The 26,605-nt window shown below is 47.1% G+C and overlaps 1 protein-coding gene across 1 annotated transcript; it reads left to right on the top strand.

Moving 5' to 3' along the window:
- Positions 1 to 18,757: 18,757 nt before the first annotated feature.
- On the top strand, positions 18,758 to 25,279 carry LOC106645403 (uncharacterized). Its single transcript, XM_089589760.1, has 5 exons — positions 18,758 to 19,067; positions 19,883 to 20,204; positions 20,434 to 20,899; positions 23,089 to 23,305; positions 25,035 to 25,279. The coding sequence occupies exons 1-5, from the start codon at positions 18,758 to 18,760 to the stop codon at positions 25,277 to 25,279; spliced, it is 1,560 nt and encodes a 519-aa protein (XP_089445886.1).
- Positions 25,280 to 26,605: the final 1,326 nt, after the last annotated feature.

Genomic DNA, 26,605 nt, shown 5'->3' with positions numbered 1-26,605 from the left:
ATGTGTGCGGGTGTGAGTGTGCATTGCAGCCCGAGAGCTGCAGAGCGAAAGAGGGACAAACACTCTCGTAATATTTAAATAGGAGAAAACGTGACGTTTGCCGCCCGGATACGGCTCTTCGCGGCCAAGTTTTCCCCCCGGCTGGCTTCCTACCTCCCCCCTTCCTTTTCTCTTCCCGTCAAAAAGAGCACAGTCGTCTTGGTTGGTCTTTTCTCTCTCTCTCTCTCTCCGTTGCTCCGATGTTCTCGGTTTGTTTTGACTTTTTTGCAGCCACTTGCTTATCAAGACGAGCCGGGGAAAGTTGGACGACGATCGAGCTGCATAAAAACGGCAATTTAAAACGTTACGCTTGTACATTCTCGGCCGAGTTTTTCCCCATCGGAAACTTTTTTTCTTCCCTTTTTTACGATTCAAGGATTCGTCGTTGTTTTTTTTTTTTTTTTTTTTTTTTTTTTTTCACGTTACACCTGGCGAGGCTGTAAAAGCATAATATTATCTCGTTTTTTTTTTTGAGTTTCGTCCTAATGGCTCGAAGGGGTGACAACTCTTGCATTTTGCAGATTACACGAGGTACGTGCAACATTGATAAAGTGCATTGGCTGCGCGTTTTGATGTATGCACATCTTCCATAATCTTTGTTATTATTATAATTAATGCATTATAGATCCTCTTTTGGTGCTAATAAGCTACTTTATGGCATAATTTATTCAACTTGCTAATGGCGTGCGTTAACGCGAAACTGGAAAATGCTCTTCTTCGGAAAAAAGAAGATGAAATAATATAAACCATCTTGAGCTAAAAAATGTTTTTACGTCAAACCTTTTTTTGTTCAATGGCTCTTGTAATAAACTCAAACATTCTTTTTCATTTATTTATTTTTTTTTTTTCGCAACAAAGAATCCATTTGTAAAAGTTCATCCTCGTAAGTATATATGCAAAAATTGTATTTGCAAAAAGTAATAAAGTTGCGCGGAGGAGCGGCAGGAGGTCGGAGGTTGAGGCGGGAAGTATCGTTGTGTTGGCTAAAAGTTAACTTTCGCGAAAGTTCCGAGCCCGAGCTTCCGGGGCTATGAATGAAAATTAAGGTAATGTAATGACTCGACAAGCTCGGCGGGGAGGGAGTTGAAATTCAAACTTATACATTTTTTTTTTTTTTTACTTTATCCTCGTACTCCGTTTATTCGTGTACTCTTGACTCGTGAAAATTGCTCAGAGTGATATTAATACCTGAAAATTCGTAAAACAGCACATGTATATAGTGAAAACTCGAATAATAGTAGTAATAATAATAATAAAAGGAGGTATCGATCGATCGGGGGCACCAGCCGAGCAATACAATCTTTCGTTTTACGGACGAACACGGCTCTCAATGCAGGCAGGTGGCCGGATAAGAATCTAATCTCGTTCCGAAGCCTCGAGCTTTCCGGACCAGCTAAATTTTCAAGCCCTCCCGTCTGCTTCTCTCCCTCTTTACAATGCTATCAACTCTTGTATTTCTTTTCCTCCCTCTTTCACCTCATTCCCATTTATAGCACCTCGTGCGTGAGGCACTTTCCTCTTACCTGGAATTGTTTGAAAAAAAAAAAAAAAAAAAAAAAGATTCACCCGAGTGCTCGAATTATTGGGTCGGAATAGAATAATGGCGAGGGTGCTCGAAATTAACGACGGACCGGAAATTTTCATCAATCCCCGGTTTCTCTCTCTTGTATTATGTTATACGCATTTTACACCTCGGGGGTGCACGCACACGTGTGCCCGTTAGCTCGTTCGGCCGAGCGTAACAGCTGGATTATCAACGGGAACGACGTCTCGTTTATACAACGGCTGTCCCCCGGTCGTTGTATTTTCACCCCCTTTTTTTTTTTTTTTTCCTCGTCGCGATTGTTAAACTCCATTTGAATCTTGATGCGCGTTGAAAAAAATTAATCGTCATTTCCTTCCTTCCCGTGGCCTCCGATGAATATTCACGGTGTAAAATTTTTCTCGTCTCGCGGGTATTTTTCTTGATTCGCGGACTACGACTTTTCACGCTCCGCTCGTGCCTTAAATTTTTTTTCTCCCCATATCGAGTGGAAGTAGCGCGGTGGTGAACGATGTCCCGGAAGTTACCGCCGATTTTTTTTTCCACCCAATCGAGGCGCGCGTGATTTAGCTTGTTTGGAAAACTCAAACTGCCTCGTTCCACGAAGCCCTGGGAAAACAAATATATATTTTCGGATTGAAATGCCCGCCGATGCAACGAATTACCGAACAACGCATGCGAAACGAGGGCCCACACCTGACCTACTTCGTGCAAACGGAAATCGAGCGGTTTTGCACGGAAAGTATTGGCCAGCGGTGCAATTTTAATTTGTTTACACAGGCAGCTGTCAATAACGAGCCGAGAAACGTTCGAGTGAGCACTGAAAAATTTAAATTCGCTTGACGTTTCGATTATGTCGGACTTTGCCCGAGTGCGGTGTACGAGAGGAGGGGGAAAAAAAACCCCCCGCGGTTTGATGTCTGCCCGGTGGCCGCGGTGCGAATCCCTTGCGAACGAGAATCCAAAGTGATGGGCGATCGACTGGTAACAACCGGATGGCAATCGAAAATGAGGAGTCGGACAGAGGACGTTGCCGTCGGTTACGCGGTGAGGTGTTTTGCTCGAAAAATCACTGCGCGCCTTGGAAAAAACAAAAAACAAAAAAAGAAAAGAAAAACTCGCGGGCCCCGTGGAGTTTACCGGGAGGAGCGCGAGGAGAATTCGAGGAGAATGAAATATTCAAGGCCGCTGCTAGAGAGGGAGGCTGGATAAATTTTTCGGTAGCAAATCCGATCCCTGCCCTCTTGTATATTTGATGCAGCTTCCCTCTACGGGGGCCCCTGCTGCAGCTTGCAAAGCGAGAAATAGAGAAATTGGAAGAGACGCTGCGTGCGAACAACTGTATGTACCGCGAAAGAGAGATTTCGTGGATGCTCCGGGATTTAAATTTAGTACGGGAAATGTATATTATAATGTTTACGAGGCCACTTGAGACGATGATTACGGGGCACTTTTTTTTGTGATCATAAACATTTCAAACACGACAAGCAGCACAAATGGCACAATTATTTAGAAACCCCTCATACCTACCGGCTATAATAAATAGAGCAAAGGTTACTTGCTCAGGAGCGTAAATAGCGCACAGTCGCTTTGAAGCGGTTTGTTTGAGTTTTATTGTCTGCACCTGGTATCGGAGCCGCTCCGCGCGGTCGCGCATCCAAACAGTGAGAAAGAGAGAGAGTCGTTCGGTTGGAATGATTATATCGGCGCTAATCACCGATCGATGTTCAACGACGCGCGAATATCGCGCGTCTTTCGTCCGCGTTTGTGTGCTCTGTGTATACCTGTACATGTTACTCTCTTTGTACTCGTGTGCGTCTTTGAGAGCCCTCTTTTGCGGCTCGAGTGAAAATCGATTTACCGGTTTATTGATTATTTACAATTTTTTTTTTTTTTTTCATCACTTTTATTTGTTAATTTTTTTCAGTACAACGCAGATTAATTGTCATTTGTTTTTCAGTCAAATTGAAAATGTTTATGCCACGTTAGTTATCAAATACAATTTCTTATTACTTTTATTATTCGATTTTCACTTATACAAAGCAGATTGTTGTTTCAGTCGAATGTTAAACATTCATACCAAGTTAGTTGAAAAACACGTATACCCAAGCTTTGGTAATATGGTAATACACTTTGGTATCGTGCCCAGGAAAAGCGATATTCAAATCACAGTGTACAGCATATATACGCATCGTACCTTATTCATCCAGAGATATAATAGACTAGCATTATCTTACGGAAAACACCTTTATTTTACCAGAATTTCAACACCCCTTAAAAAATATTTCGCAGTTATGAATTTTTCTTAATAAAAAAAATGAAAATTCATCACACTAATCTCCGAAAAACCTGTATATAATACTTTGATTTGTTAAAAAAAAATCGTATACCTTTTGGTTTTAAATGCCCTTCAAAGACTAAACCCAAAACTCGAGTCAGAAAGGAAAAACCAACAACATTTGTTCTCCGTCTTTTGCCGCGAAAGCCAAAAAAAATCTATTGCGTCGATAAAAAGTATTACACGATTAGTCGGAAGCTCCGTACGGGAGCGGAAAGAGAGGGAGAGCCGGTGCTTTGTCGTTCGACAAGGCAACCAATTAAACGGGAAAAGAAGGCGGCGGGGCGTGGAACCGAACTTTTTCTCTTTAGCGAATTGAATTAAAAGAAAAAAAAAAAAAAAGGACAACGTTGCAGACAAGAAAAAGAAGAGACCGGGTGCGTAATGGGAAAACAAGAGCAGCCGATCCGGAAGCGGTAGGTAAGTCGCAGCGAAAAGGGAGTACACGTACACACTGTACGGAAAGTGTATATAAAACAGGAGCACGTGTGCGGGGGTGGGGGGAGGCCCCTTTCCAGAGTTATCGCTTAAATTTCTATTTATTCCAAACCCAGGCACGCCTCCTCCGCGAACGCGCGTTTTTTTTGTCGCCCCAGCCCGTACTCACGTACCACAGCGGAAGACTCCGAGGAGACTTTTTTTTTCCCCCTTCTCCATCCCCCATATACGATCGAATAAAACACGCCTAGCGTCGCACTTTCGCGATAACGCGTCTCCGTATAGTTCGACTGCGGCTAGGGGCGAGGGACGGGGATCCGCGCGCTTGCACCATATACGAGCGAATTGAAAACAGAGAGAAGGGGGAAAAGCAGCCCGCACACGTACACGTACATCCACTTCGAAGGGGTGGGTGGGGGGTGGGTGGTGAAAAAGGGAGAAACGATGGAAAATAAGGAGAAGTTGGTGTGTACGTTACAATGAACGCGTATACGGGCTACCTCCACAAAGAAGAGGAGTCAGCAGCAGAGGGGGGAGGGTGGCGCTGGCAAGCTCGATTTTCCTTCCCGGCAATTCGCTTTGCACATAGGCAAGCAGTCTGCTCGGACTTTGTTCGCTTCAAGGCGACCACCAGCACTGGTAGACGTAGTACAGTGAGCACTGCACAGGGGGTGTATACGTGCTTGCAAGCTCACCTCACGCTAGGGTGAGAGAGGAGAGGAAGCATATATGTACGACCCCTTCGCACTCGAGCTATTTTGCCTGCAGCCGACGGTGGTGCTAGTATAATACACGAGGCAGCACTAGTACAGGGGGGGGGAGTAATAATAGCCCCCTGTGCCTGTAACACACCGTCTTATAACCTCGCGCAGCTTCGCTCTCTCTCTCTCTCTCTCTCGTTTCGCCAAGAGCAGAGGAGAAAGTTTATGGGAAGGTATGGCGAAGCCGCGGAGAGGGATGCTATATAAGAGGGAGGGAATAAATTATCGAGGCCCGCCTCTGCGAATCATAATTATTATTAATGTTCCGTGAATTTATCAGGCCGAGCTGGATGCTCCTCGGCTGCACTGCGCCTGTATTTATCATACGCGTGTTGGTTAATGCCATATATGTATATACCTTGTATACCGTATATAGCTCTCTTGGATGTAGAGTATATGCGCGTATACTGCTTAAGAGCGGAAGGATAGTGGCGAAGGTATGGGAGGTACATGAGTAACGCGGAATAAACTGGAATAACGATTGCGACTCCGTGTCGCGGCTGCGTGTGTACGCACAATACATTTTCGGCTTATTTATGCCAGCGATTGCCCCTGGCTGTAAATATGGTTTTTTATCGTCGGACTTTTGAGAAAACACGCGTGCACGTGTGTACACACGAGTGCTGAGCGAGTAATTGCGAAAAAGCTGAAAAATTCAGTCCCCCCCTGCCCCCTCCTCGTGCAATGCGCGGAGTGGATTTGCTTTCCGGGTGATCCGGCGAATTATTGTATCACCCTCCCCGAGCCGAATAAAAGTCTGAGCTTGTTTTCCTGCTCCCTGCAGCATCCCCCTTTGTGCGGGTCCGAGTGTTTATTGTGCCCCGTGAAAAGCAAAGTCGGCTCTCAAAGGCAATTTATTTGTACCCTAAGAATATTTTCCTAATGAGAAGCCATTGATGTATACGCATTTCATTCGATGACCGATGGTAATAATTACCCGGTAGGCTGGATTTTGGTATTGGCTCGGAGTTCAATTGCGAGGTTGCTCCCGTCGTTGGTTAAAAAGGGGGTTGTGTGTAAACAGCAGGCTGGGATTGAGTGACGCGGACAAAGAAAATGTTCGAGGGGCGACTCGAGCAGCGTCGTTATTTCAAAGTGGCTCCTTGATTCCGGCTTGTCGTGGCAAATTTTCCGCCATCCTCGGCCATTTGAATTTCATGCGGGCGCACTTTGGGTAACGAACGGAAAAATCCGGATCCCGAACAATTGTCAAGGGAATGGTGTGTACCTTTACTGGCGAGAAAATGCGTGGGTTTGTGCATTTCATGAAATTTTCACTGTTCATTTCTTCAAAAGGCTTTTCAAAAAAAAAAAAAAAAAAAAAAAAGAAAGAAAAAAAGCGGAATCCGATTATCACAGAGCCAAGTCTTAATCCCCTTGAATACGTGAGCAAAGGTTCCGCAAGAAGGGTACGCTGTGCATTAATACATAAACGCCCATCCATATCTGTAAATTACTAATACCCCGCGTGCACCACAAGTTACGATTAAACATTCATCCGGTTTGATTGGCCCGTTCGGTATAAACGTCAAAGTAAAAGTCTTCATTGACCCACTTGATGAAGCAGCTGAATGATAATGGTAACAAAAAAACTCGAAAGTTGGTGAGCCATAAAACTTGTCCGTGTCGAAAGTTTCGCGATAAATTTTCTGGGCGTAAAATCAAGCAGAAAAAAAAAAAAAAAGATAGAGAGCCATTCAAAATTAAGAGCACTTCAAACTGCTCGAATTCCGATAATTTTTTATTTCCCCCTACAGCCACCCACCGTTGGGCAACAAAAAGGATAAATCGAAAGTGGGGAGAACAAGAGAAAAGCGAGATAGGGAGGGAGGAGAGTCCAGAAATGGCCATAAATTGTTTTTATCGCGCGCCACCGATATTTCACATTAATGCCAAACTGAAATAAAACGTCTCATAAAACGGGAGTTCAAAACAATCCCGAAATCGGCGTGCGAGAAGGAGGGGGGGAGGCGTGCTCGATTCAACTTTTCCTACGGTATAGTTGTCGCGGCAGCGGCAGACGCACGGGGAATTGAGCGCGATATTCGGCTTCGCTCGGGAGCACACACACGCGCGGAACTCGATGGAAATGCGCGGCCGCAGACGGAGGTTGGTTTTTTTCCTTTATTTTCGGTCCCAATATTTACGCGGATATTCGAGAATATGGGACGATTTACCGTGTATCGATTTTGGATACGATTATTGCCCTGATTTGAAAGTACTTTTGGAGCAAAATAGAAAAAAAAAAGAAGAAGAAAAAACATCACGATGGGATTGAAAAATGGAAGGAAAAAAAAAAAAAGAAAAAGTGTTTTGCCACGCAGTGAAACGGAAAAAATCTCATTTAGCAGGTGCCCGAGTTTTTCTGCTCGAGAAACCCTCGTCTCGCAAGTTCGCGCAAACTTTGATATTCCCAGCCCAGGTACAGGCGTGTTTCAAATTCAGGTCAACCAGTTCATCTCCGTTTATTTCGGAATCATAAACCATAGTCCCGTATAGGTAATATATACTCGCACCACTGCGCGCAAAAGCACACCCGCGTACACGTTTGTGTAACATCCATATCTCGGCACTTTCGATCACTCCGTGTATAAGTACGTATGTCTGACCTAACACGCGTCGTACTACTTACCCGTCCCTTTGACACAGAACGAGGTCTATACCTAGTCTTATCCAAACAGGGCACTCGATCGGATACCGTTGAATAAACAAAGCCTTCTCGAGCTCAAGAGCCTGGAAAAATCAAATCCCGTCAACAGCTGCGGCACGTATACCTGCACATCCCCTACAGTATCTGCATATATACATATATATACATAGACTTGCGCAGGCAGCGGCCAGTGACCCAATCCTCGAGCGTTCTACATACGAAACGAGCCGGCACAACGTCCCAAAGAGAGGGAGAGGGAGGTTGCACGGGCGCGCTCTGTTTGCTAATATCGCGGACACGTCACATCCGTTCGCCAAACACTCGCGACAGCGGCGGCAGCGAGACCGATGCTACGTGCGATAGTGGCTCGTCCATTAATTAGGACCAACTCCACCCCCTCCCGAGTCCTCCAAGTTGTTGACTCGCACGTGCGGCCCGTCCTTCCGCTCTGTGTACTCACTCGGGCCGCATATACATACCTTTGCACCCTTTCGATACCGGTGCTCGTGCATATATATCATTTACACGTACAACGTGTACGCTACTGCTATCTCGTGATGTGATAAAAAAAAAGCGAGGCGCCTAATTTCTCTACAACTCCCACATTTGCCTCCTCCTCCATCCCCGTCTTACGTACGGTCTCCTGTTTTATTAATACGCGACGATGGTTATACGTGCATACATATATATACAACCGGCTTGTAGTGAGCGCAGAGTGGCAATCAAATCTCCATTACGCTGCCGAGCTTTTGAGCTTAAACCCGCGCAGTTTCGCCTTGCTATGTGATATGAGCACTCGAGATTACTCGAAAGACTGTGCATTACGGGGGTGGGGAGGGGGTATACTTGTCGGGCATGACCACGCACACGTGCATTTATACCTACCATGTGTATTTCGTGCGCTACTACTTTAGTCGTAAAATATTTAGGTATTTTAATAGTTGTTGAGAGACGTTAAATTGCAAAGTGTGGATTATGGGGTTGACGGGGTGTTGTGCTGCTCAATTACTAATGTTGATGGTTGTTATGAATCGATTATCACCACTTTTACATTAATCGTGTTTTCCAAAGGAGTAAATACATCGGTGCTTTGATAGGATGATACGTATGTTATTTCGAAAGTATATATAATTAACTGTTATGACATATGTTTGGGTGATGTTAAAAATTGTATAAAAATATCTCCTTCCGCGTCTATACTCAACAAATCAAGTCCTCATTTTCGAGTCCGCCTTGAAAAATTTCTAGTATTGTTATCATACGTAGAAAATATTACAATTGTTGAAAAATATTCTACAGAAAGTAGTTTATCCATTGCCAAAACGACGCATAAAAGTATCACGAGAATCAATGAACGTTTGTATCATTCGGCCACGAGATTCACGAGATATCCCTTGGACCCGCCAATCAAGATTGCGACAAAGGTTAATACACCCGCAGCGCGACGATCACGTTATACCAGAAACTCACGAGGACGCGTTCCGCGAAGTAGCAATAAATCGGTTCATCACCGATCCAGTTACCGCCAGACGATCCCTCTGTCCCGTTGCGTTTCAAAAAACAGCCCGCCAATCTTCCACATCCTTGGGCGCGTCACTCAATCCCATTACATCGTCACTGCATCAGATCGCGTTACCCGCCCGCCCAGCGTCATTCGAGTACTTCATTGGAAGAAGTTCGATTAAAACGTATATAAATACACCCAACCGGCGTTATACTGCGTTAGTGACGCAATCCTCCACGTAGACAAAGTCCGAGAAAGCAAAGAATCGTTTTGAAAACCCCATCCGGCTCGCACAATTTTCCACTCGTCGCGACGTGCGTACTACTTACACACACCCGAGAAAAGAGCGTGGCGCGGCCGGCAAAGTCCCTAATGCAAGTCTCAAGTCGTTCGCTGCACTCCTCCGTGCGACCCAACGGGTGCAAAGTGCCGCTCGCGGCTAGCTTATACCTCTATATACACGTTGTAGAGGAAAGAACATGGTGGAGAATTTTTCCCATTTGCGGCAGGCCCGCTGGTGTACGCGTTTTGTAAAAGAAGCCTTTTGCCTCTCGCCACGTCTGGACTAAAAAGCTGCCTGAGAATACATCGGAGGGAGCGCGTCGTTGTTTCCTTCAAGCATACGTGGAGATCCAGGCCCTGTCTGAGCGTATATATATATATATATGTTATATGTGACCAAGAGATGGGAATAAGGTGAGAGTTTTCAGGGTTACTCCCTGAGCTCTATATATGTCCGCTTCTTCCTTGTGTACCGCATACCCATCCGCTCATAAGTAGATAAGTAAGTGCATGCGCCGGTGTAAGTGCCCATATACCACCGGCACGCCGCAAGTTTCTGTTATATCTCAGTATTGCAACTTTGCCGCTTCCACCCCGAGAGAGTCTGTTGCTGGTGTTTCGCGTTATAACTCGCCGAGAGATTTAATCAAGAAGTTCAACCGAGGGAAATACTTGTAATGTTTTATGGAAATTGTCTGCGCTCTTCGCTCGCGGCTTCGGTCTGTCCATCTCTTTTTTTGGGTTTTCTTCCAAGTTTTCGTTCTTCATCAACTTTGTATTGACGTTTCGAGGTTGTTTAGACGAGATGGTTACGACAACAATATTGTTTATATATTACGTTTGCATTGTTATGCATGTCACATTGTAGAGCATTTGACAAATTAAGGTACCCTTACGCATAAGTTGGAAAAATTAAAAAAAAAAAAAAAAAAAATTCTATGGGTTATGATCTTGACTTTGATTTTTTTTTTCTCACATGAATTTTTCACATGAACATAAAATTCGTAGGCTTACTTGACGCAGACAACCGATGAATAACTTTGGTTGTTTGTTTGTGACTGCGTGCATTCGAGGTAGCTTATTAGTGTAACAAGTTCACTAGTTATTCAAACACTCGGGCCGATACGCATTTCTGTACTTATAGATTACTGTAGGCAAAAGCACCACAGTCTGTTCAATTCGAAATAGATACAATTTGAAATGAACAACCTGATTCAACAACTCCGCGGTCGCTTTGTTATCAACTTTGTTGAAATTTTCGAAATACGTGCAATTACGATGGGTTTTTCGAATGTTGGCCATTCATACCATTCGCTGCGAAATGTATATATGTCTCGGGGATGAATTGCCCTTTGTTTCTTGCCCAGGAGAATTTACGGGATCCGAAACTGTACGGCCGCGGAAACCCGAGGGCCTGTTTTTTGCATAAATAAATTGCCCGCGTGAATAACGAGAGCCATTATATTAATATTCCCCCTGGCTCTAATGACTTCTGCTTCTAGCACGAGTGGCGGAAACTCTGCCTTTGCTTGACTCTTGGAGCCGTACTGCGCCAATGGCGTGAAACTCTGTTACGTTATCAAAGGCAAAAACTGTTGGGGATGATTTTTTGAATTCTTTTTTTTTTTTTTTTTTTTTTTTTTTTTTTCCTTCACTTTCTTCGTAACGTAATAACGTTGTACCCACTTTGACACGTAATGTGACACACCGTGTATTTCTTCGCTCGAGGTAGAGCGTCGTCCTTTGCATCTCACGTTTCTCGTACTTTTCTCTTCTGCATTTTCTTTGAGAAATTTTCCATTTCGTCCTTTCACATCGTCTCTCGCGCACTCTGTCATCGTAATCATACGCCCTAGACTACACCTCGGCATGTTTACAACATACCAGAGTTGTTATTAGTATTATTATTATTATTATTATTATTATTATTATTATTATTATTATTATTATTGTTACTATTATAAAAAGGTGTGAGTATGAAAGTGATGTTAAAAGGGCCGACTTGTTTCGAAATCTTGTCGTAGAAACATGGGGTTGGCCATTATAAATAACAGTAATCTTCTTTTCAATTTTTTTTTTTTTTTCCATGTAAACCTTATTTTTGAAGAGCTAATCTAGAAATAAAATGAAGATAATAATAGACGGAAAGGATAGCTTTTAATTTTTGTTTTCCCTTATTTGGTACCTTTTACTTAAAGCCAACGTATACCGATTTGTTGAAACCGGTTGGATGAAAACTCGAGTGGTTCACCAACATGGCTATGATGGTTATTTTATAAAAAAAAAAAAATGATAGCTCACCATGTCAAATAAAACGCCCGTATACTTTTTTTGACAAGGATATCCGTTTCATGATTAAAATTCCCTGAAATCGAACGAGCGCGACGGAATCGAGCCGCAACGCCGTTCCCGAGGGAAAAAAGGGAGTTCCCGCCTAATGCGCGTCTGAGTCTCGCGGGCGAGGCATTCGAACGGAAATCGAGCCCGCCTATACACGCGGAATCATCGTCTCGCTGTACAGAAATTTAAAGAGCCTTAGCCAGGAAATAAAGGATCTCGACATCCCCGCCGAACAATAAAAAATGAAAAGGAGGAAAAAAAAAGAGGCTTCCATCCCTACAACAATCGGCTTGTGCTCGTACGTGCTGAATCGCCCCTCCTCCACAGGATATAAGAGGCGTCTCAATCCAAGGCTGCGAGTGAAAAAAAAGAAGGAAAGACTCCGAGGGCGTACATCGCGACAATACGGAGTGGGTCTTAAAAATCGGCAGGCGAGAAATAATGGCGCGGCTGGTGGCATATCCTCACTCGAGACGGCGCGAAATAAATGCAGGACCACCCGAGAGAGCAAAGTAGCTTGCACACGTGTATGTATATATGTATAGGTGGTATATTCGAGGCGATTTTCCGTATCGAAGGAGAAGGCAAGATCCAGGGGGATTGGCGAAAGGCCCGCCCATTATGTTTCGAGGCATCGGCTGGGCTCCTCTCGAACCGATCTCTCCTACGTCTGGGCTCCCTTTGTTTCACTCCCGATCGCTCCCATTATACCCGTCGGTCTCGCCTTAGCTGCGAATCGCTCGGGCGAAAAGTACCGGCGACAATCCCCACGGACGATTCTCGCCGCCGTCGTCAAAGCGCCGCAAGAGGCTCAATCGCTCTTCCTCCTCCTCCTCCCTCTTCCCGAGAGCTCCTTCCGTCCCGTGACGTATTTCGCGATTTTTCTTCATTTCACCGCCAGACCCATCCACCTTTCCGAACTCCCCCCCCCTCCCGCGAAAAGAAGCTCGCACCGCTCCTCCTCTTCTTTCTAATAATCCACCGACCGGATGATGAGGCCTTTTACTCCGAGTAATCCGAGATTTTCCTCGGGATGAAAAGTTGTTGCCACCTCGTTTTTTTTTTTTTTTTTCCTTCTCCCTTTTTGGTTGTACCTCCCCCTCCACACAGTTCAGCGCTCGAGAAACGGACGACGACGAAAACACCCAAGTAAGTTCGGGCGGGGAACAGGTGTTTGGAGCCAAACTACCGTAAACTACAAGAGTCAAAGGGTTTGCCCGGAGCAAAGAGACCGGACCGCCGAAAGCGAAAGCTGACGTCGTTTTTTTTTTTTTCCGTTGCTTGGATCTTGTGCCAAAATTCATCCCAGCCGTGGTTGGGGCGTGGGTGGGGGGTGAAGGGAGCGCGAGAGAGAGAGAGAGCCGGTGCCGCTGGGATTGGAAAAGCGTCGACGCTGCTTCCAGTCCTCATCGATCAGGGAAACGAAATTTTCATTCGGTTCTTCTTATGGTGGATAATCAAGCTCTCCAAACTCCCAGGAAAGCCCCTCCCCCACACACACGCGCTCGCACAGAGAGAGAGAGAGAGAAATCGCTCGGTGCTATACTTTCCGCACTTGCTCGGCAATCTCTATTTGCGCTACTCCATCGGGTTTGATTAACGAACGCCGCCTGCGCGTCCCGGTCGATCGGCATGACGACTAATTTGCCGCAGCGAGCCATTATTTTTGGATTAGTCGCGCTCACGGCGGAAGGGGGGGAGGGAAAGAAATTGCAAATTGAACGGATTGGACGCGCATTACTATTTTTTTTTTTTTTTTCCCTCCTTTCCCGCACTGTGTTTTGATACCCTCTTCCCCTGAATCGTTGGTGGACCGGTTTTATTCGGCCGATCTAATTTACGTCGCTCCGCCGGGCCCTGCTCTCGGCAGATTGAAAAAAAACAGAGACCGTCCGTTAATCCACTTTGGAGGCAAGCGATAATAAACCTCGCGTAATCCAGCCGGAATTAGACGCACCAGGGATTTTTTTTCTTCTTTTTTTTTTTTGTGTATACCGATTCCGCGAGTTTCGTTAAATACCGATAACGGTCGGGCTGTGTCGCCCCGCTGGGAAATCAGATTCAAATTGAGCCGGGGAAACTCTTTTCCATCCGCGTGATTCCAAAGGAGGAAAATGAAAAAAAAATTCATCGGTTTGTTTTACAGCGTCGCAACGCGGACCCGCCGGTTTTTCCATTAGCGCGGATTTCAATATTCAAATGATCCCCCTTTCCCCTCAAAAAACATCGGTCCAAAGGTTTGTCCCCCCCCCCCGCGTGTGTAATTGGAGCACCGCGTTCAAACATGAAAATCTAGTCACGAGGGGAGTCGAGCTCGTTTGGACACCCGTGAAAATTCATCCGGCCGCGAGGGAAGAATCAACACGGTTTAATTATCGTGACGGCCAAATGTAGGCGATATAGGCCATGCAACGAAATTGTCAACGTACATAGTCTTAATCGGTCGCCGAGCCAACATTTACGTACACATATGTACCCATGCACAAAAGAGGTTACACGGTGTAAAAAAAATAGGGGGTTGAAAAAAAAACGAGGCGCTCACGAGGTGCAACCGTCGACAGCTAGCACGCCAACGCGGTGGTGGATGGGGTCTCTGGAGACGGTGGTAAAGGGCACAGGAGGAGTCCCAGACAAGGCAAACGAAAATAAATTCCAATCGGATTGTATCCTCAAAGTTCGGACTGTGATTGCGCGCTCGGGGAAGCTCGTGTAGATTGAGACGGTGTTGGGTGTGGGGGGTGTGGGGGAGAGACCCCAAACGAGGTTTCGATCGCGGTAATTTAACGGGTAACGTACGGTCGCTCCGCGCTAGAGCTCTTCTCTCTGCCTTTCTTCCCTCCTCCCATACCTATTATCCCGTCGCTTTATTTGCAACTTTACTCCCGTATCGCCATCCTTACCCGTTTCATGTGTATATATACGCCGCAACTCCGCAGGCGTACATTGGTATACGCGTATACGTACCAACGCGGCACTGCGCGGGGAGGGAAATTCGGTTCAAAAGTCAATTTAAACTAAAAGCAGCGCAAAGAAGATGTATGTCTTGTTCGTCATTCGGAATAGCTGTAATGGGATGTGTGTACATGTACGGTGAATTAATGTTAAAGTTGTTGCTCCAATGGTGGAATTTTTAAAGGTTATCCGTAGTTGACGACTGTACATATAATATAATGTGTAGTAGCGGGACCAATTGTCTTCGTGTGTGCATGAGAAGAGTACCCGCGTGTTAAAAATTCACATCCGGTTTCTCTCGAGGACTTCAATACTCCAAGCGAATCTCATGGCGATCGGAGGGAGATAGAGGATACACACAGAGAGGTACAGGCTTAACTCTTCTCGCAGCTGTATACGTGTCCTGCCGAAAATCCGTACATCAGTTGTGCACGAGCCTATCTCTTTCTCTCTGTGTCCGTGGTACTATACGTACGTATATGTATAGCCGTGAAACTTTGATTCGGCGGATCCGCTTAAGGACTGTATCCTAAAAGCATTTTCGAGCTAATCGCTTGTGTGCCGTTGGTACAGCCCAGGTCTTGGCCCAATTTCTTGATCCTCTCTTCGGACCCTCTGGGTCTCGAGCAGTTGTATGTTGTACTTGCCGATGGACCCCTTTTTCATCCATCGCCACTCTATATGATGCATCGTTCGATAAACCCGGGGGACGGTGGAGTTTCGGTGCACACAAGCGCGTGAGGGCTATCGTCATGGCGACGCGGCAAACAGACGCATACATGCCAAGCGAACGACTCTCGTTCTTACTATACGCGTGTTTTCATACAGCCCGTTTACGTGGATAAAATATATCCACATCAGGTGTACTTACCCATCAGTCCTGGGAATATTCTTATGTCCTTTTACCACCTGCAATGGTAGTTTCGCGCCCGCCAGTCTAGCATCTCCCAGCGTATTCCTTATTTACTTCCCCTCCCCCCCCCTTCTTTTTCATACATACAGCCGAGAGTCATCGCAGAGTCAAGAGTGCGTCTGTGCGGCAAACAGTGTGACAGGTGCCTTACCTACTTGTAAGACAGGACGCGAGGAAAAGGAGGAACCGGGGAGCTCCTGCAAAAGGGTAGGTGTACACGTGCGTCTCTTTACCTCCCCGTCTGCCGGTGCTGCTCTTTGATTTTCCACTCCCGAGCTTCTCCGTGTACTTTTTTCTCCTCATCTTGCATTTATTAGGTACACCGTATATATGTAGCTACAGCAGGGGGGGAGGACGCGCTTCTCTCTGTATTAAAGCCTCCCTTTGTCTGCGCGCTCGCGTATACTTGCCAAATTATTTTTTGCCTCGTATTGTTTTTCGCTGTACGCGCGTGCCCCTTTATTCTCCTCCCCCTTTCCCCGTATACTCGAGACGCCGTTGTTGTTTACGAGCGAGAGTTTACGGCGCATAATGTCACCTTGTGGGTACGGCGCGCAGGTACAGCTGCACCGCCGGGTAAATCTTTTCTTTTATTGAATACGCGCTTGCGAGAGCTGTGTTCGTATATGCAGGGGTTGGGCTGGGGGTTATGTACCCACGGAGGATGGAAAATATTTTTTTCTTCAAGTCGGCTGCCTCGTTGGGGGGTATAACTAGTTTTTGTTATGCAAAGGTAACGCAACATGTGCCCCTATTATCGTGGAAATCATGTTGTGCGTAAACAAGGATACGGCGTAGTATCATTTGCTTTTTTTTTTTTTTTTTTTTTTTTTTTTAACAGCATTTCTTAAATATACAAAGAAGAAACGTTCATTGTTATCTGTACATGCAAAAATGTGTGTTATTTTAATGACGTGGTGTTTTTTAATGATGAAAATATTATACAAAACCCATTGTGCGTCGAAGTTGGATTGTTTCCCCGAGCCGGCAGGAAGGAAGCTCCTGGAGCTGCCGCGGGCGTTGTTCTTGCGTCCGGCGCTGAAGGAGGTCGTGGACACCCCCTCGGGTCCATTAGGTCGCGCGAAGCTCTTCCGGACTGCGCCCTTTTGTCTCCACGCGTCTATCCATTTCTTGCTCTACTTTCGACAGCTCGGAACTTTTTTTTCTTTTTTTTTTTTCTCCTTCATTCGATTCCAACTCTCGTGCCCTGATTTCACACCGATGCGATGGTCCTTTGTTTTTGATCACCTTTCGTACTTTTTTTTTTTTTTTTTTCTTTTTTTAGTATCACTATGTGACCGGTTGCATCCACGTGAACCGATTTTCATGCGTAATAAACAAACCCACGAACAGAGCTTGCGATTTTTCATATTCATCAATGGATAACTTGCAGGAGAGTATTCACAAAGTTGCACGAATCTCGTGAAATTTTTACAAGTTGCCCGGAAAGTAGTCGGGCTCGCGGTTATCACGTGGGGATGAACGAAAAAAATTCTTCTGCCTACCGAGTTTTCCGATTGCCTTGAAATTATTTTTCTCCTTTACAAATACGGATGCTGGTATGTCGCCACTTCGACCCAAGGTCTTGGAAAGAAGCCCCTACGTGTACTCGAAAGTAAAATTGTAGAGCTCCTTTGACGCGTAAAATAAGTGCACAGGGAGAGAAAAAAAATAAGAAAAAAAAAAGAATAGAGAAACGGAGAAGAGCCCCGCTGACCTCGATATGAGATAAAATTCTCTCGAGGCCGCAACGCGCTTTCTTTCGCCCTCTCCGCGTGTTTGACTTCGCCGAGAGAGAGCTCTTAAATGACACCGCGATTTTTCGCTCAGTCGCATGGCACGCGCGGGAAAAGCTCCTTCTGAGCAAAGCCAAACAAAAAAGAAAAAGTAGATCCGCTCGGTGCCCCGGTGAGCTTGCAATTTGCCGACGTTTTCTTCCTTTGCTCCGCCGTTCATTCACGAGGTATTAAAAAATTGCGACCCGAGCTTCTTCTCCGCCGTATACGCGAGCTCTGTGGAACTTTTGTGCGTCGAAGCTTTGCGCCACGAATGGAAAGCATTATTAGTTTGCTCCAGATCCGCGAACTATTTGGAAAAAAAAAAAAAAAAAAAAATTGAGCGACCCATTAAGCGAAAGTGTATAGGCAGCTAACGAGTTGCTGTTGTTGTTTTGTTGAAGCTCTTGGCCATAAAATCACAGGTGCATATATGTAGGGCTCCTCCTGACGTAACACATTCACAAAGTTCACCTCGATACTTACGCGCGTGGACACAGCTCGCAGCCCAAAAATAATGCCTAGACCTGCCGTGAAAAAATATTTTACCGATCAAACTTTCCATCCCCCGAAAACCCGACCTTCATATCCCATCGTTGCGGATCTCCCGCAGCCGAGTCGTAATTTCCGATACCTTCCACGTATATGTATACACCGGTCGGTCGCGCAACATGCCTCCTTCTTCCTCATTACCGCGTATCTATTTAAATTAAGGCGAGCAGCGCCGCGGGATCAGAAACTCTCGTCCTAAGCCTTTAAGCATCCTGACTTCCGAGACGGGGCCAACTCCACTTCGTTTCCTGAGTCCCCTTTGTGTGCGTACACACCGATACACCCTCCTCGGGCCGGATTAGCGCGAAGGAACCCGATAAATTTCTTAAGGCGGGCAGCCCCGCCGACTCGAGTTATATACACCGACATCTCGCGATAATTAACTGCTGCCAGCTGGAAGGTACATTTTTTTTTTTTCCGGGGGATTTCGCGACCCTCGCTCTTTTTTCATCAGCGAAGCTTAAACTCCTCTCATTTTCTCGCCACGTAATGAGGTGAAACCAGCTAGTTCGTATCTCACGCGATTCTCACGCGTAAGCTCGATGGAATATCTTACGAACAATATACTCCCATCGGGTGCTCTTCGTGAAGGGACGCACAGAGTAGGGGCTCGCCTACGAAAAGCAGATCGATGCGGAGGGGTAGCGGCTGGCGGAGTTCGGAGGGCGGGATGTCTGGCGACGTCGGGGCGGCCGGCGGCAGTGGCGTCGTCAGCACGTCGGTGCCCTTGGCTGCCAGACCTCAAGCCAACGTCGTGGGCACGAGCAGCGTGCCCTTAGGCTACAGGCTTGGCCGGCTCGACTGCAGCAGGAGACCGAAGCCCACCAAACCGCTGATCGGCTACGACCCGAAGGAGGCAGCCCTGCACATGGCCCTCGAGGACGAGAGGAACGCCCAGCTGTACTTTTACGAGATGCAGCAGGAGAAGCGCGAGCAATGGAAGGCCATCGAGGTCGAGATCAAGAGGCGGGTCCAGCTTGGTAAGAGGGTATATACCACACCTAAAATGCCTTGTACGCGGGAGGGGAGGTGAAAAATTGATTGTCCGATGGGGCTCCCTATCTATTTTTCCGCTCTCCCGTGGCGAGGGGATTATTATACTCGGGATCATTTTTTACGAACCAGCCAGTCATACAGGGGAAGGGGGCACCGATCGTGGACGAGTAAGAAATTAAACCACGTCGATCTTTAATTGCCACAATATATACGAGGTCGGGCTTGCTTCCTATATGAGTAAGCGATAGAATTTGTACCTCCAATCTCGTGGTCCGTCAAACGCGTCACGCTGGATCGATAATATTATATTACCGTGTTCAACACCAGCTCGGCCGATTCCTTCGGTTCATTAAGCGCTGGCGCAGGTGCGCTCCCCGCGCTCGCGTGAATTATCCCCGAATTCGATCGGACGCGCGTACAGGGCGCGTTCCAAAGTTGGGAGCTGATCGCTCGCTCGCCAGAGTTTCCGCCGCACGATCGTTGCGTGCAAATTGCCGGGGGATAGACACCGCCGTGGGAGTATAGGTTCCGGGTTTTGGTGGGGGTTGGGGGTTTGTCTCCAACTTCCCGGTAACAATCGGATAACTGCCTCGGCCGATGCGCCAGCAATACCGTGCGACAAACGAACGTCTCGGCAACTTGGCTCGATCCGTGCCGCTGCGAACTGGTACATTGTCTTTGCGCGATGGGAAACGTCGTAAACAGGTACGGGGGATCCATTCCATCAGCCCCGGGTTGTCCTTTGATGATCGTGAAAAGAAAAAAAAAAAAAAAAAAAAAAAAAAAACATTCCCAATAGGCATGGAGGCGTACGAGCAGGACCTGGAGGAGCGTCGGGACCAGTTGCGGGAGCTGTTGGTGCGCGAGGAGGCCGAGCTAACGCGCGAGCTCGTCGAGAAGTCCCGCAAGCTCGAGGAGGAGCGCGCAGCCGAGCTCGAGGCGAGGGCGGCCGAGGCGGCCGAGGAGGCCGAGGCCAAGCGGCTCGAGCTACTGCGCGAGAAGCAGCTCCAACGCTACGTCGAGCTCAACGAGGAACTCAAGGAGAGCCGGAGGCGCGCCTGGACCGTGGACGCGAAGCGCGTCAACCGCGTGCAAATCGAGGAGGCGGAGGAGCGGCGCAGGTACGAGCCCTCCTCTTTTTTTTTCCACTCTCCGAGGGGATGACTGGTCTTTCCAAAACAAATCACGCGACAGCAGCCCGACCCCGTAAATTCTCCTCCCCCCCTCGCCCGACCGCAGCGGAAACTTGGCTCGTCCAACTCGGGCCGAGATTCCCCGGAGAGAGTCCCATTAGCCGGGGGGGGGGGGGGCGAGCATCTTGCGGAGGGCTCACTCTGGTGGTTTTTGCAGGCGGGAGCAGGAGGACGAGTCGTTCTGGCACGAGTTGGCTGAGCGGCGGGGTCGCGAGGAGGCCGCTGAGATGGCGAGCACGGCGACCCGGCGCGCCGAGTTGGAGCGCGAGACGGCGCGGCAGCTGCGGGAGCAGATGAGGGAGCGCGAGGAGCAGCGGAGGCAGTGCTCGGGCCCGCTGGAGCTCGGGATGTTGAGGATCGGCGAGCGCGAGGAGGTGGACGAGGAGGAGAGACGGGAGAAGAAGAGGCGGGCAAGGGAGGAGCTGGACCGGCAGCTGGGGCAGGCAAGGGAGAGCTTGCAGCGGAGGCGCGACGAGGAGAGGGTCCTCCTAGAGATGGCCGCGATCTTTGCCAAGGAGGAGCCCGAGCCGGGGGAGGCGAGGAGGAACAAGGAGGCCAGGCGCAGGGAGGCTCTAGCTTTCATGGAGAGCATGAGGGTGCGTTGCCTCTTGGACTTTGGTTCGGTCCACTGAAATGACATGTGTCCCTTTGCCCCCAATTGGGGTCTAATGAGTGCACGCGACAGGCAAATATGGAGTGCCTCCATGCGAACTTTCGCTCGTGGGATTCGGGCTTGCGCTTGACGTCTAGGTGGCCGGATGTCACGAGGCAAGCGTGGTTTCGCGAATCGAGGTCATGGAATATGTATATTGGTGTTTGGATGCAACGGGAGGGAGGGATCGTGATTCTTAAATTTCGGATTTTCAAGGAGGAATCGCTGACGCGCAAAACCCGAGAGATACTTTGAACTTGATTTTGAGTTCAAAGGGGGAGCAAAAAATGTGGAAAGAAAAAAAAAGTAATAGACGAGACGAGCATGTACGAGGCAGCCGGAGCTTTTATCGGATCCCCGGGAGCACAGCGAAAATATACAGAGGAGAAGCGAGAAGGGACGGAAATCAAATAGATTTTACGTTAGCATGGCACCAGAAGTGCTCCTCAAAATCTCTAGCACGTGAAAAAGGTTCAAATACTCTTACACAAATGCGACGCTTCCGCCCCCCCCCTCCTTTTTGTCTGTTCCTTTTGTTTATTCCTTTCCATTCGAGCTGCCCGAATACACACGCAAGAGATTTTTTCACTACGTACTCGTAGCTTCATTTTTTTTTTTCTCTGTCGCTGACGTCCCGTTTCTAGGATTTCTCGCGGATAACACTCTCGGGGCCAGAAACGTTTTATGTGTTTCTCTCCCAGCCGACTGTCACTCGTTTTGTCCCCCCTTCCCCTCGCAAAAACCTTTCAAATGTGTTTGGATTTTCAACATAGTTTTCAGATTTTCATACACCACTGAGCGCGCATCGAATTTCCAAGTTCAAAACGCACAAAAAAACCAACAAGCCGAGCGTCTGACGTAAGCGCGAGCTATACTACTGCCACCGCTGAGCAGAGCCTCACGCGTAGTCAACTACGATTTCGGGACGGCAAAAGAGAGCTGCCCTTTTTTTCCAAAGGAGAAATAGAGTTCCTACATAGCACACGAATCCAAACACGCAACAACATTACCGTGGCTCCGCGCAGCTGAAATTCCGGGGTGCCTCGAACAATGACGCGAGCGCGCAATAACCAGCCGCAGGTATAGGGAGGGCGCAAACGCAAGCAAGCCAGAAACGTCAGTCCCTTAGCTTCTGCTCTTAATTAATTTCGGCAAAATGACTCGAGACTTGGAGACGTACGTCTCGCAATCAGCCCCCACGGCACTGTACATATTGCATGTACGCGTGTATAGCCAACAGCAGCCAGCCATATAGTCTTCCGCTTCCGCTACCTTATATATATATACATTCACCAGAAGCCAATCTCGGCGCGCGTGTATATATATATATATACCCGGCATTGTTCCACAGTAGTTCGCGGATACGCGCGTTTCTGCCGCTCCACGCGCGCCCTCGACACGCTTCCTGGCGCTTTAGGTGTATATACGTATATGCACATCTGGTACACTCTCCGCTGAAAGCCGCGAGCAATTACGCGCGTACGCAACATACGAACGATAATCCACGTGGCTTTTGCTGTTACCTCAAATCGCCCTCAAGTTTTTCCTTCTTTGTATTTTCGCAATACTACTTGTATGACGACAAAGGTTAATCACCATTGAGATGTTTGCTCGATGTCGGGATCTGCACCTGTAATACCAGGCATTTTTAGTTTTTCCGTATTAACCACGATAGCACGTCCAATGTTGGACAGCGAGTCGCAAATTTCACGGGAATATCAAAAACTGCGGGTGGGAGCAACAAAACACCGAACCGGCAATAACAGCAGAGCAAAGCGCGGTAATTTAATTTGGCAAATGGCCCTCCGTTTCGGCACAATGGTCCTCCACGGTTGGGCGTATGTACGCGAAAACGCGGGCTGTACAAACGGGAATGAGCCCCGGGAAAAGTTAATCAGATAAAAGCCTAGATTCATATAAAAGCCCTTCCGCGTACCCCCCCCCCCCATCCTCGAACAAACACGCCAACAAAGATCTACCCCCGTACACGCGCGGAGGGTAATCAGCGGAGAGCGTTCCGCCTCTCGACCAAAGATCCGCCGCAGCGTGTACAGTCGAGAGAGCCCGGCTGACAAAGTGCTGGACACGCTCTACCGTACAACACTGCAGTACACAAGTATATGTATAGGGGTGTGTATAGGCTGGCGTGGCGTTTCGCAGGGCTTCCGTGAGGCGGTCAGCTGCCGGGAGGCGGAAGCCGAGGAGTGTGCGCGTCGCCTGGCCACGGAAGCGGAGTTCAAGCGGCGCGAGGCCGCCCGCCAACACGGGGAGGAGAGGGCCAGGACGTGCAGGGAGACCAAGCTCGCTTGGGACCGCCAGATCGAGGAGAAGCGCCAGCGACAGTTGCTGGAGCTCGAGGCCGACCGCGCCGATCTTTGTGAGTCTTTTTCTTTCTCCCTCCTCTCCGCGTTTTGTCCCGAGGAGCGGGCTTTTTTTTCAGGATATTTCAAAGGAACGAGGGGTCTTTTTTTTACGCTCGCGATGCCTCTTTCAACGGGGCTCGGATGGAGCCTAACGAGACTCCGAAAACGTTGGAAAAAACGTGGAAAGAAGAGCCTCGTCTGACCTAATATCGAGCTGTACTACTGAATTGAGCGATGGAGTGGCCGAGAACTTTGGAGTCTCGGTGAAAAGTCTCAGCCTAACGATTTCTCCCGAGTTTGAGTAAAAGTGAACAATTTTCAGATTTTCACACGGCTATTCTTTACAACAGGGGTTTCGTGGGCGTGAAAAACCCTGTGAAAAAATCGTGGTATAAAATGGCTAACGAATCCATGCAATAAAAAATATGTAGAGTTTTCTTGGTAGGCATAAACAATTGTACGTCCTTTTTTCAATTGTCGATTACAGCAAATGATTCTTTACGGTGATCCTGGAATAAATTATTTAGAGTCAAGTCTCGTAAGACATTGAAAATTAAAATCGAATGGAAATTGAAAAAAAGGTCGCATTTTTTTCACATATTAAATAGATGAGTTCTTTATTTTTTGAAGGTTGAAATATTATTCTTTTATAGATCTGTTTTATCCAATAAAAAACATTTTTTTAAAAGATGGAACCTCCGCAAAGTATAGTATACTGAGTTTAAAGAAAGAAATGGATACTCGACGCCGTTTTTCGTACACTTGTAGGAATTTTCTTACCCCTTCCGTCTCTTGCATGGAAAAAAAAGCAATTCAATCACCCCACCCGCATCGGAGCACTGGCTCAAACGAACGTCGGCAAATATAAATTTCCGCGAGAGTTTTATCGCGCGCAAATACAGTCGAGCGTACACGAAAACTAGAAAAGGCCGGCCAGTTGCTTCCGGGACCAAATCCAGACGCCAGAGTCGCGCGCGCTGCGGCTAACCAACCATGTATTATATGCACCAGCGGCACGGAGTACACCAGCATCAAGAATGTTTCGCCGCTCGTACGCATAAACTATTCCGATGCGCTCGGCCGAGCACCACCAGCTGAAAGAAAGAGGGATGTGCATCACCTCCACCCGCTCACCCACACATACAAGCATACATACATTCCAGCACTCGGGCTACAACTGCGCGCGAATTCCGGGAGGTCGAGTCACTCATTTCGGAGGTTCGCCGCGCGCTCTAGTCAACCTGTGTGTGTGTGTGTAACTGCGAACAAACGGCCTGATGGGCTGACCGTTATACATTGTTGCGCGCGTTTACCCGCAGCGCGAAGAAAGTTACGGCGCCGTTAGTGCTTCCAGAGCCATTTGATGCAGCTTGCAGTCGTGGATCTGCAACTGCGTGCTCCTTTTTTATCGCGTATACTTTAAAAAATAAAAAAAAACCTTACAGGACGGTATAATATAACCCGCTGTTTGGAGGGGCCGAAATTTCGTTGAAATGTACTTGCGACGAATCGCGCTGGTAATCGACATTGATCAAACGCATAGTGATTAATTTAGTATCGATCGATTTCATATATCATATAGTATTCCTGTTAAAGAGCTATCACGACGTTGAATGCCGTAAACAATACCGCTTTCTAGCAGATGCATCAAAACCGTCACCGACTTGATAGAAAAAAAAAAAAAAAAAAAATGATTTGCCGTTTCGTTTAGATTTTACGTTTTTTTTTTTTTTTTCTGTGCAGCTACCGGCAAAAGTGTACCCACGAAGCAGGAGGAGAAGGCTCGGCGGCACAAGGCGGCTGTGGAGTACGGCCAGGAGCTGCTGGCCCAGCACGAGTGGATCGAGGCTCGTCGGGCCCGCGAGCAGCGCGAAATCGAAGAGACGGTCGAGCAACAGAAAGCCGAGCGACAGCACGAGGAGGCTCGGATGGCTCGGGAGCTGGAGCTACGCGAGGCCAGGCCCGTACCCTGTGGCGCTGTCTCGTAAGGTAAGGCCTCTTTTTTTTTTTTTTTTTTTTTTTCGATGTAAGCATGATTCACGTACACAATGTTGTTGGCGAGTATAGTGGCAATTCGTGCGTGTGTCTTTTCACCCGTGCCACGGTACGATTGGAAGCAGCTTTGATCGCCAGATGCCTTTTGCTCGTTCACCCGAAAATATATGCCTAGCAGATCCAAGCGGAGGCACAATAGTTCCTCGGGGCTGTACTTTACGGTATCCCTCTGGAGTAGCTCACAAAGAAACTCCGCCAACTCATTCCGTGGCTGTAATTAAATTCTTGGCGTTGAATTTTTTTTTTTTTTTCTTGTTTTTCGGTACATCACACAGGTAGCCCGTGAATTCGTTTCAATTCTCGATCGGTTTTTGTTTGTTCTATTTCTGCGGCGTACGAGCAGAATCGTAATCAGCCACATGCGTTATTCCATGGCTGGACCATTCGGCTGGAAGTATAATACGCATGATCTGGAATTCGATGCGGGAAACGTGATTGAGGGAGCTACGAAAAAATACGAGCAAAAAATGACTACGGAACTCATGAGTATTAAACATACGTGAAATAACTTGGATCGCAAAGAACATAAAAGAGGAAAAAAAAATCTATTTTTATGTATTAAAATGCTATTGGATTTTTTTTTTTTTCATAATGAATACAGCACTAATAATCATAGTAAAGAGAATATGCTAGGTAATAACTACGGGAATTTCGTACTTTATGAGCGCTGTCCATTTATCTTTAAAACAAAGAGAAGTCATCGTGCTCCTCGTGGACCTCGAAATTCCGAGGCGCTTTACTTTGAACAAGTCAAATATTTGATCAATCTTTTATTAATAATCCCTTGGCCCCACAGCTCCTCACTAACAACGCTCCTTCATTATCGTGGGATGCAGCTTTTCAAATATTTAATCAACGAAAATTATTAATTACAACATATTTTCATCATACATCCCCTTTTTTTTTTTTTTTTTTTCCTCGTTAAAATGATAAACGCAATTAATATCGCAAACAATAATTTCGGCCGATTAAATTTTTTACTTGTTCTCTATGGGTTTTTTTTTCTATTACCGTTTAACGAGTGACAAAAAAGAAATTTCCCCCACAAGTATACAAGAGCAGCTGCTTGCAGATGCAAAATAAAGGTGTCAACCCCCACCCAGACGAAAATAGCTCTCACGATCGGTAAGTGGGAGGGGCGCTCCTCTGTCCTTTGAACTTTCAATTTCCAATTACTCGACACTTTAAGCCCGTAAAATTGAACTCGACGGAAGCAGCTCGAGTAATTTTGTCCCGTGAAAAGAAACTCGACGCGTTTC

This window comes from Copidosoma floridanum, unplaced genomic scaffold (genome assembly GCF_036245765.1).
Source record: "Copidosoma floridanum isolate Cflo_tuat_1 unplaced genomic scaffold, Cflo_Japanese_pri ptg000009l, whole genome shotgun sequence".
NCBI classification, from domain to species: domain Eukaryota; kingdom Metazoa; phylum Arthropoda; class Insecta; order Hymenoptera; family Encyrtidae; genus Copidosoma; species Copidosoma floridanum.
Note: the sequence above shows the minus strand (reverse complement) of the source record. Positions and strands in the feature narration are given on the sequence as shown.

What these genes read in the sequence shown, in the direction of transcription:
- LOC106645403 (XM_089589760.1), top strand. Translation starts at nt 18,758, where the DNA reads ATGTCTGGCGACGTCGGGGCGGCCGGCGGCAGTGGCGTCGTCAGCACG. An exon ending in GAGGCGGAGGAGCGGCGCAG is followed by an intron (nt 20,205 to 20,433) that starts GTACGAGCCCTC and finishes TGGTTTTTGCAG; the next exon opens with GCGGGAGCAGGAGGACGAGT. An exon ending in GGCCGACCGCGCCGATCTTT is followed by an intron (nt 23,306 to 25,034) that starts GTGAGTCTTTTT and finishes TTTTCTGTGCAG; the next exon opens with CTACCGGCAAAAGTGTACCC.